The sequence below is a fragment of the Sinocyclocheilus grahami genome, unplaced genomic scaffold, assembly GCF_001515645.1.
Source record: "Sinocyclocheilus grahami isolate Dianchi unplaced genomic scaffold, SAMN03320097.WGS_v1.1 scaffold345.1, whole genome shotgun sequence".
Classification (NCBI taxonomy): domain Eukaryota; kingdom Metazoa; phylum Chordata; class Actinopteri; order Cypriniformes; family Cyprinidae; genus Sinocyclocheilus; species Sinocyclocheilus grahami.
This window is the reverse complement of record NW_015505524.1, coordinates 1,117,528-1,129,189: the sequence shown is the minus strand read 5'-3', so window position 1 is coordinate 1,129,189 and position 11,662 is coordinate 1,117,528. Positions and strand designations below refer to the sequence as shown.

The 11,662-nt window shown below is 39.0% G+C and overlaps 1 protein-coding gene across 1 annotated transcript; it reads left to right on the top strand.

The window, feature by feature from the left end:
• The first annotated feature begins 463 nt into the window (after positions 1 to 463).
• On the top strand, positions 464 to 10,492 carry LOC107548255 (solute carrier family 22 member 6-A-like). The gene is made up of 6 exons (XM_016228888.1): positions 464 to 1,086; positions 1,827 to 1,930; positions 2,617 to 2,627; positions 3,592 to 3,657; positions 5,841 to 5,979; positions 10,273 to 10,492. Exons 1-6 carry the CDS (start codon positions 727 to 729, stop codon positions 10,490 to 10,492), a joined length of 900 nt encoding a protein of 299 aa, XP_016084374.1. The 5' UTR covers positions 464 to 726.
• The last annotated feature ends 1,170 nt before the right edge of the window (positions 10,493 to 11,662 follow it).

The following is an 11,662-nucleotide window of genomic DNA, read 5'->3' as shown; positions in this document are numbered from 1 at the left end:
TATTAATTAGGAGTTTACTGAGGCAAAACTCATAGTTACTGTAATAGACACGTGATAGTGAGAATTTCACAATATTTGTCTGTAGAGTAGTGAAAAATAAACCATTTATGTTGGAGAGAGATGACAATGCAATGCAAAAATCAAACCTCCTTTACTTTCTCTTACACTTCCTCTGCTCTCACCCACAGACATAGAGTCTGTGAATGAAATGGAAATAAAGAGGAAGAAACAAGTGCAGAAGGAGGCTGGTAAGACGAGGAACGAAACAGTGTATTGGAGTTTGTAATGTAGATAGACAGTGTGAAAGTAATTCTTCCCTCCTGCCATAGATACTCTCCGCCCCTTCACTCAATAGTCCCTCCCCCTCATGCTTACTGGCTCATTTCAGATATCTGGGTCACTCCCAGCCCTCCCCTCCTTATATTTATACAAACCAAACAGACAGAACTCCGCTGCAGCACTCTTCGTCTCTTCTTCTCCTTCCCTCCCTCTCTCTCTCTGCTACAGGTGTGAGAAGACCTACACCAGTCCCTCCAAGCCGTGTCCAGACCTCCATTTCATAGCATTGATAATATCACATAATACTGACCTGACATCATCTAGAGCATTACGCACATGTACACTTACACACCAACTTCTGTTGTGTCCTAAGACTCGTGGGCCCAGTCATCATCACCTGAATAGACACTGTAAGTTTTCATGAAGTGACATTCAAGGAAAGGCAGGATGAATTTTGACAAAGTCCTGGACCGGATTGGAGGGTTTGGACGCTTCCAGAAGACCCTTTATGTATGGATCTGCCTGCCACAGATCTTCTTGGCCTTCCACATGTTGGTGTCTGTCTTCACTGGGGCTGTACCCCCTCACCTGTGCAGATCCGCCTGGCCAGCGGGCGACAGTGGTGGCACCGGGTTGGGCTTCAACTTCAGCATTGCTCCTGGGGAGTCCTGCACGTCCTTTCAGGATGGCCCTCTGTCCCAGCTTAATCACAGTCTACCAATTACTGAGCACTTGTCCACCTCAAACGGCTGCACGGGAGGATGGGAATTCAGCAAGGAAGTCTTTCTCAGCACTGTTGTCACAGAGGTGAGTGCTAATCTCAAAACATTGCATGTTGTATGACAGGATGTGGTAGTTTTGTGATGTAACAAGTCAGAGCGGGGCTCTTTCTTACCACGTCTTTCTGGTGCTATCGGAGCCAGTCATGTATTGTGGTTTATATGATTTGGGTGCTGACTGCATTGAGAATTTCTGGCCTCCCGTGTTGAAGGCATCTCAGACGGCTTTATTAAAGAGGCATAGCTCACAGGGCTGCAGGACGGCTGCATTTCTTTTGCGACATGTGACCAGAGAGATGGGTTGCTCACAGCAGGACATCCAGGCAGAATCTGTTTTGATTTTCAAACGCTGGATCTTTGCCCAGCTCCACATCGGGGGTTGACTATCTGACACTGCTCTCTGTTGTCCAGCTGTTGGGCTGAGGTGGAAGAAAGTGTGGTGATAAGGGGGGGGGGGGTTGAAACAAACTACTTCCTACCATAGGTATTTTTGTGGTGAGAGTTAATTCTAAAATGTGATACTGAAATGATTATGTACACTCGGGTTGTCGAAAACAGGTTGTCACTATGGCAGTACTTTCAAAGGGAAGTTTTTATAATATATAATAGCTCATTTATATATGTAAAAACTCTGCAGGACAGTGGCCCTCCAGGAACAAGTTAGGACACCCCTGGTCTAGATGGATGATCGGCAGGCTACTGTACCAGCTGGTGTACTGTTTTTGGAGATATAGGCCATTATTTTTACCTTGTGATCTTATCTTACAGTGGGATCTTGTGTGTGAAAATGCCACTTTGAACAACATTGGATCTTCTATCTATATGTTTGGGCTGCTGGTTGGAGCAGTTCTGTTTGGTGCCCTTGCTGATAAGTAAGTAGAAGAATCTCAAGGTAACTTTAAATGCATACAATCGCTCTCACACATCCAAAACCTTTAGGGGGGGGGGGGGTTGAAAGAAACTACTTCCTACCATAGGTATTTTTGTGGTGAGAGTTAATTCTAAAATGTGATACTGAAATGATTATGTACACTCGGGTTGTCGAAAACAGGTTGTCACTATGGCAGTACTTTCAAAGGGAAGTTTTTATAATATATAATAGCTCATTTATGTATGTAAAAACTCTGCAGGACAGTGGCCCTCCAGGAACAAGTTAGGACACCCCTGGTCTAGATGGATGATCGGCAGGCTACTGTACCAGCTGGTGTACTGTTTTTGGAGATATAGGCCATCTTGACCAAGCTGGTTAGGATTGACAACAACCAGCCATAATGTTCCACAAACTATCTTGATTGACCTAGTTATGATGTATAACACTGATTTATTACACTCGGGTTGTCGAAAACAGGTTGTCACTATGGCAGTACTTTCAAAGGGAAGTTTTTATAATATATAATAGCTCATTTATGTATGTAAAAACTCTGCAGGACAGTGGCCCTCCAGGAACAAGTTAGGACACCCCTGGTCTAGATGGATGATCGGCAGGCTACTGTACCAGCTGGTGTACTGTTTTTGGAGATATAGGCCATTATTTTTACCTTGTGATCTTATCTTACAGTGGGATCTTGTGTGTGAAAATGCCACTTTGAACAACATTGGATCTTCTATCTATATGTTTGGGCTGCTGGTTGGAGCAGTTCTGTTTGGTGCCCTTGCTGATAAGTAAGTAGAAGAATCTCAAGGTAACTTTAAATGCATACAATCGCTCTCACACATCCAAAACCTTTTCCAATCTAGTGGAAAAACTGGAATCTGAAATTCAAGTATTGATATCAGGTTAGAAACCATTCTGATTAGATGATTTGTGAACTGTGCGCGCCTGGACAAGAGCTTAAATGCCAGGACGTTTTGGATATTTTACATCAACAGTTCTCGGAAAAAACTCTGCACACACCCGTTCAGCAAGCTGACAAATGTGACTCTGTCTATGTGAATTCAGTTCATACTCTCATACTTTTGAGACAGCTGGGAAGGCTTCTGTTCTTCTTCTATTTAAGTTGTCCTGGCTTTATTTACTGATATTTATAGGGAGAAGTTGTGATTTGACTAGTAATGTCTTGTGCTATAGCCAAATCAGAAGGTTTCTGCAGTATTGGAAATGTAGTGGTTTTAGAGAGCGGATCTAATAACCAGCACATGTTCACTTTTCAGAGTTGAACAGACAATAGCAGTACTGTGGTATGAAAAAATAACTGCTGAATGAACTGAAGGGAAAATGTGGGATGGAATGCTCTAAAATACTGGAAAGACTTCAGATGTTTACATGAGACTGTGCACCATCTACTGTATGTGGTTCTCAACAGGCTTAGCTTCAGGACCCAGATTATACATTGGATCCAATATAGTACTAAAATTGTTTATTGCTTAAAATGGAACTTTAATGGTTTCGTGCTCTTGGCAGCCAACAATTCACCACACAAACAATATTGTGGTTGGCACAAATCATGCTCATATCCTCAATGCAAGTAAACATATTTTAATATACTCTGGGTCATATGATTTTATGTCAAAATCTTATAAGTACTCCTTGTAGCACAAGGCACATTTGTGCATGTGCACATTAACAACATCCAGTCTGCCATGAATATCTTCTACATCAGTATGTTGCAGTCTGCATCGAGCACCCTCTCAAATATTAGGGAGTTTGATTGGATGCATGGCCTTTGAAGATGATAAGATTTAAGATGTTGCTGTTTGCATTTTTACATGTGGCAGGCTATTTTACTTAAAGCAACATTGCATCCAGGAGGTATCGATTAGATCAGTCCAGTCATTACCTGGGAATCAAACTCATGACTTTTGTCTTACTAGCACCATTGTCAGGAACCATTTTAGAGCAGACCAGTCCAGTAAAACCCTTCTGAAAAAGATTACTTTTTATGGAAATAATACAAAAAGAAAAAATTACTACAGTGTGAAGCAATTTAATAGTTCTTTTTTGACCTACTTAAGTTGGACTTACCAAAGAGTCCAACTTAAGTATACATTTTTATATATAATTTCATAATTATATTGTCTTTAAAATATAATTTAACATCATCATTCCACTGAAACGTGAATGCCATTTGGTGAAATATATCTTTAATTACATATTTGTTAAGATCAGTCAAGATGCATTTTTTTTAAATATACAGTAATTATTTTATAGATCTGTTATATATATATATATATATATAATTTTTTATTTTTTTTAAAGATCTGAAGTACACTACAAGTACACAATCAATAATTGTTTTTCACAAGAGTAGACCCATGCAAACCTCTTTTCTAGATAACAAATTACTAACTGAGCTTAATCACACAGTAGTGTATCTCTGAAATGACCTACGGTTTGATGCTGCTTCAGGTATGGCCGCAGAATGATCATATTGATTGGTTTAGCAGCTTGTATAAAACTTGTTTTCAAAGAGGAATTATAGCGTCTGTCACGTCACTCCTCCTAGGCTTCAGACACTGTCCACTGGCAAAGACACATGGGGTTAGATTTATCTGTGAAACCCAGCTGAAATTTTTTTAAAGGGATAGTTCATCCAAAAACGTATTATCGTTCATCATATTGTTGTCATTTTCAAACCCTCCCCCTTCTGTGGAGCACAGAAAAAAACAACACAAAAGCATCTTGCATACCTGAGATTTTCAAACAATTCTTGGAGCCTCCCAGCACTGTACAGCTTGGATCTCTCTTATTTATCACGGCTAAATTACCTCATGGGCTGATTAGTAGGGTACTCCATGACCTGAGTTGGTTGTGAAACATCCAAAAAGTGCAGTTGTGATGTAACAAGTAGCAACAGATCTTTTCTTTTGTATTGTGTATCTGAGCGAAACAGATTATTGAAAAGGTTATTACAAAGTGCTGCTATATGTCTTCAAAGCTTTACATGGCTTAGCACCAGAGTATGTTTCTGATTTAATCAGTCTGCATCAATCTAATAGGTCTCTGCATTCAATTGATCAGTTAATCCTTGTGGTTCCTCGATCTCACTTAAAATGCAAAGGTGATTGGCTTTTTTAAGTGCGCTGAAAACTCATCTGTTTTTAGCTTTTGAAAATGCTTTGTAAGTTGTTGTTTGTTGTGTGGTATGTCTTAGTTTTATTCTATTATTTATTCTTCCTATACAGCACTTTGGTTCCACATTGTGGTGTTGCAAGTGTTTTAGAAATAATGTTTGAGTTGATTTGTTGATTGGATGAAGGCAGATCTGAATGCTAGCTTGAGTCAAAGGACGCATTTGAATTTGAGGACGCGAGTTTAGAATGATGAGTAGGAATATAGTGAACCAATGACTACTTATTTGAAACTATAATAGTGCATTTGTGTCCTTTTTGTGTTTTGTGAAAGTCCACGTTCATTGTAATTGAACAGAAGATTAATGAGTACATTGAGTACTTGTGCCCCATGGAAAAAGGTTATACAGGTTTAGAACAACATGACTATTCAGAGAATTTTCACTTTTGGGTGAACTTACACATTAAGTTAGTAACTGTGTTTTACTAGCTGGTCAGTTAGCTGGTTTAAAATGTTGACCACCATTTGATCAGGTAATTTAGCAAGTCAGCACCCAAAGCCAATTGGACCAGTGTATATTTATCATCTTGGACCAACACGAAACATGTTAAAAGATTTGCAGTTTTACATGTTGTAAAACAGTTACCACATCGAACTAAATTTTCCAGTAGGGCTATGCAGATGTATTTGCATTTTATCTTGAATGTAACTGAGTTACAGCTCTCTTCAGAAATAAATATTCAAATTAGTCTCAATCTCCAACTTGTACTAAGAATACTTGAAATGGGTTTCTCTTGTTTTACAGAGCTCTAAAATCTCAGAGAAACTTCAAGACCTGAGGAAGTACACTGTCATCGATTTGGTTCGAACACCCAGAATGAGGACACAGTCCCTCATTCTCTTCTACTTGTGGTAAAAATGCACAGTTAACATGCAAATAACCCAACTTGAATTCAAAATGAATGATATAACAGTTGGACTATATGAACCATTGTTCAAAATTCAGGTCTAGAATTATCTGTTTAAAAATGAAAAAAGAAGAAAATTGATGAATTTGTAGTTACATTAATGAGAAAAGGAGTGATGTGTAAGAAGCGAAAGTAAGCAATTAAGAGAGCTATCAATATCATCTTGTCTTCACTAGACCTGCAAATCATGTTATGAATTTGCGATTTATGAACTGAAGGGATGACTCTGAAACTCTCAGTCTGAAGACTTTTTTAGTTTAGTTTAGTTTAGCTTAGTTTAGTTTAGTTTAGTTTAGTTTGTTTTTCTCAGAGGTAAAAGGTCCAATTACATGACTACCTTCAGATGGTGGATCAGCACCTAGAGAGAACCTCTACAGCCCTGAAAGTCAGAAGACAAGGACAACTAGATGAGCCCCAGATACAGATCCCCAGTAAAGACCTTGTCTCTGACGGCCACCGGGACAAGACCACAGGAGCCAGTTGAGTCCTCTGCACAATGTGAATTTGATGCAGCCTGGAATTGAACTGCTGGTTTCGTCTGGCCAGAGGAGAACTGGCCCCCCGACTGAGCCTGGCATTATTGACACACTATTTTCCTAATTAATGCTGAACAGTTGCTTTGACACAATCTGTATTGTTAAAAGCGCTATATAAATAAAGGTGACTTGACTTGACTTGACTACATCTAAATAAACAAATCACAAATTTCAGTAGAATGACCATCATATCAAAACACTAGTCATTTTTGATCACAAAAGCTGTAGCATAAATTTTTGGGCTTTTTTTCAGTTATATTTTCCAGCATTTCTTGCTGTGGCTCTCATTTCCCTTAAGTTTTGCATGTTTCCTTTTTATGTTTCATAATAACTTTTCCTATAGTTCTGAGGTTGGGCCATTCCTATATTCACAATTTTCATGTTATATATTTTTTTAACTTATAGAGTTCTAAGCTTCACAGTGTTAAACAGGAAAATAGTTTGTCAATAATGCAAGAGGACATTAACAAACAGTCAATCTTTCAGTTCATGTTATATATTTTTTTAACTTATAGAGTTCTAAGCTTCACAGTGTTAAACAGGAAAATAGTTTGTCAATAATGCAAGAGAGAGAGAGAGAGAGAGGGAGAGAAAAAAAAAAACTTTGGATGGGTAAATGCAGAGCACTAATTCTGAGTATGGGTCACCATACTTGGCCACATGTCACTTCACTTCACTAAAGTCAGCTCATAGATGATTCATCATCCAGTTCAGCTCTCTTCCAATAGTGTCTGTGCAATCAGTCAAGCGTCCCCAACTAAGCAAGCCAAAGGCGACAGTGGTAAGGAAGCAAAACTCCATCGGTAACAGAAATGGAGAAAAAAAGCTTGGAAGAAACCATGCAGGCTCAGTTTAGGGGGACCAGTTCTCCTCTGGCCATGCCTGGTTTAATTCCAGGCTGCAACACAGGTCAGATTGTGCAGAGGAGGACGTGTCTGGTTCCCGTGGTCTTGTCCTGAAGGCTGTTTAGTTGATGAGGTCTGCACAGAAGATCTGTCTTTGGGGTGCATCTAGTAGTCATCTCTAGGTGCTGATCCACCATCTGATCTGGTCCCCAACTAAGCAAGCCAAAGGCGACAGTGGTAAGGAAGCAAAACTCCATCGGTAACAGAAATGGAGAAAAAAAGCTTGGAAGAAACCATGCAGGCTCAGTTTAGGGGGACCAGTTCTCCTCTGGCCAGACGAAACCAGCATGCCTGGTTTAATTCCAGGCTGCAACACAGGTCAGATTGTGCAGAGGAGGACGTGTCTGGTTCCCGTGGTCTTGTCCTGAAGGCTGTTTAGTTGATGAGGTCTGCACAGAAGATCTGTCTTTGGGGTGCATCTAGTAGTCATCTCTAGGTGCTCATCCACCATCTGATCTGGAAACGGACTGCATCTGGGTGGCTACGGTGACCACGGAATAAGAATGAAACAGGCTAATATTAGTCTGCCATTAGATATTAGTCTGCCATTAGATGCCATTCTTCTTACGAGTACATCGAGTGTTATGTTAAGTGTTCCTTGTTCCGGTTGACCTTATTAATGCAGCCTAACAATTCTTGTGTGTGTCTGCCTCCCAAACAATGCTAGGTAGATTGTTCCAGGGTTTGGGTGCTAAATAGGAAAAGGATCTGCCGCCCACAGTTGATTTTGATATTCTAGGTATTATCAAATGGCCAGAGTTTTGAGATCGCAGCGGACATGAAGAACTATTATGTGAAATGAGCTTGCTCAAGTACTGAGGAGCTAAACCATTCAGGGCTTTATAAGTAATTAGCAAGATTTAAAAATGTATACGATGTTCATAGGAAGCCAGTGCAGAGTTGACAGAACCTGGCTAATATGTTCGTACTTCCTGGTTCTAGTAAGAACTCTAGCTGCTGCATTTTAGACCAGCTGGAGTTTGTTTATTAAGTGCAGAGCAACCGCCCAATAAGGTATTACAATAATCTAACCTTGAGGTCATGAAAGCATGAATTAACATTTCTACATTTGACATTGAGAGCATAGGTCGTAATTTAGATATATTTTAAGATTGAAAAATGCAGTTTTACAAATGCTAGAAACATGATTTTCAAAGGAAAGATTGGTATCAAATAGCACACCTAACTGATGTCAGGGAATTGACAGAGCAGTTTTCACGTGTTAGACAATGGTTATTACTTGTGTAGGTCATTACCTGAGTTTTTTGGTCCAATAATTAACACCTCTGTTTTTTTTCAGAATTTAGCAGTAGGAAATTACTTGTCATCCAGTTTTTTTATATCAACTATGCATTCCGTTAGTTTTGCAAATGTTTAATCGGGTAGCTAAGAAATATAGAGCTGAGTATCATCAGCATACCAGTAAAAGCTAACACCATGTTTTCTGATGATATCTCCCAAGGGTAACATGTAAAGTGTGAAAAGCAGCTGTCCTAGTACTGAGCCGTTTGGTACTCCATACTGTATTATGATCGATATGATACCTCTTCATTCACTGCTATGAATTGATGACTGTCAGATAAGTAAGATTTGAACCATGCCAATGCTATTTCACTAATGCCAACATAATTTTGTAATTTTGTTTTTGTACTGAAAAGAATGTTGTGGTCGATAGCAGCACTTAGATCCAGTAGCACTAATAGAGAAATACAACCACGATCGGATGATAAGAGCAGGTCATTTTTAACTCTGATGAGAGTAGTCTCAGTACTATGATACGCTCTAAATCCTGACTGGAAATCCTCAAATACCATTTCTCTCTGAGAAGGAACATAGCTGAGAGGATACTGTCTTTTTTCTAGTATTTTTGACAGAAAAGGGAGATTTGAGATCAGCCTGTAATTAACTAATTCTCTAGGATCAAGTTGTGATTTTTTTATGAGAGCCTTAATAACAGCCAGTTTGAAGGATTTTGGGACATATCTTAAAGACATTTATTGAATTAATAATATTCAGATGAGGATATATGACTTCTGGAAACACCTCTTTTAGTAGCTTAGATGGAATAGGGTCTAACATAGATGTTGTTGGTTTTGATGAAGTTTATACAATTCTTCCTGTCAGCAGAGAATGAGTGGAATTGTTCCTTAGGGGATCTATAGTGCATCTGATTCGATACTGTGGCTGAAGGCTGCATGGTTAGAATTTTATCTCTAATAGTATCGATCTTGGAAGTAAAGAAGTTCATAAAGTCATTACTGCTGTTCTGTTGGGAAATGTCTGCGCCTGTTGATGTTTTATCTTTCGTTAATTTGGCCACTGTGTTGAATAAAAAAAGATTTCATCACTCTGCTACAGAATTTCAACGCCATTAACATCAATTCCATGTGAAAGTATTACATCTAAAGTATGATTACGACAATGAGTAGGTTCTGACATGTGTTGTCTGACCCAAATAGAATTCAGAATGTAAATGCTGATCCCAATGCATGCATTTTTCATTGTCAACATGAATATTAAAATGACCAACAATTAAGACTTTATCTGCAGCCATCACTAACTCATCAAAATCAGCAAATTCTTTGATAAAGTCTGAATGGTGCCCTGGTGGCCTGTATACAGTAGCCAGAATTGACGTCACAGTGGATTTATCATTAACACTTATTTCTCTAGATAATGTTATATGAAGCACCATTACTTCAAACGAATTATACTTGAAACCAGAGCTCTCAGAAATACTGAATTACTGTAAATTGTGTAGATATTACACAAAAATGACATTTGATTTTGTTACAGGTTTGTGAATGTCCTGGTGTACTATGGGCTGTCACTCAATATTTCAGACTTTGGAATGAATATCTACCTGACACAGATGATCTTTGGCTTGGTGGAAATGCCAGCACGTACCATTACTCTCTTCACCCTAAACCGCTCACGCAGAATATCCCAGTTAGCATTCTTGGCAGTAGGCGGCCTGGCCTGTCTTCTTACCATATTCATTCCAGATGGTAGGTGAAAAACACAAACTTTTATTTAACTAGAGTAGGTAGAGTAGCAGAGTAGATTAGGGCAGTTTATTATAATCGATCTAATTTTGTGTTAGTTGTTTCAATCTTACCAAGTTGGTATTCTTCTGAAAAATTTAGTTACAGACATTATGCCTTTGACGTTAGTGTTCCCTAGTTTGAGTTCAGCAAGTTTTAGAGAACAATGCAGAGCTTTTTTTTCCCCAGCCAAGAATCACCTTTTCTGTAGAAGTAGATTGGCCACCAGCTTTAGCACACTGTTGGTGGAAAAGTAGAATGAAAGAAGTGCATCAACATATTCAAAGACTGTAGAATACCCAAGACGTGTCACTTGTATAGTTTTGAATGGGGGGAAAATGCAACGCTCAATATAGCTGCTCTATTGAAGGAAGCCCCGCCTTCTGAGTAAAAGAGCCAATTGCTATTCGGTAAAGTCATTGCATCACTGCAGCTGCTGTTAGAAGTCCCGGTTGCTATAGAAACAGTCCGCTTTCTGGAGGACTCTGCAGCATTTAGGCTTAGTACTGCGCATACGCATTTGCTGGTCTAGCCTGAAACATACACTTTTTTTAACGCTATTGGAGCATATGAAACAACATTTATGAGACAGTTGTTGTCAGATTTCATTGGTGATTTCAAATATGAAATTTAATCATAAGCTTGGCAAACAGTTTTGGAGAATTTGATGTTTCCCTGTTCAAAGAGATAGGAGCTGCACTTGCATGCCCGAGAGGCGTTTCAAAGATGGCCGAAGAGTGACATGACTTAGAGGGACTTTGACATATTTTACTAGGTACTTTAATATACTCTATCAAGAAATTCACAGTTTTTGAAACAGAAAGGAAACATACAGAAACCCCAAAGATGTTGGCATGTAATGTAAAAGTGTACCATTGGTTTTACTTGATACATAATAATAATTCCATCCAATAAACTTACTACAGGCTCCATTTCATGTAATGATGTCATAGCTCCTGAGTGTTCATGCCATTGTTTACTTCTGTTGATGGGGCAGAAGCCTGGAGAATCCAGAGCCACATTTAAAAACCTTGACTTACGCAAACTGTTTACATGTCACTAATTTGAAAACAAAAAAGAGATGGCAAGATTGGTGTGTGCCACCCTCTCTTCAGGCAATTGGGAAACAAAACCAGAGACTC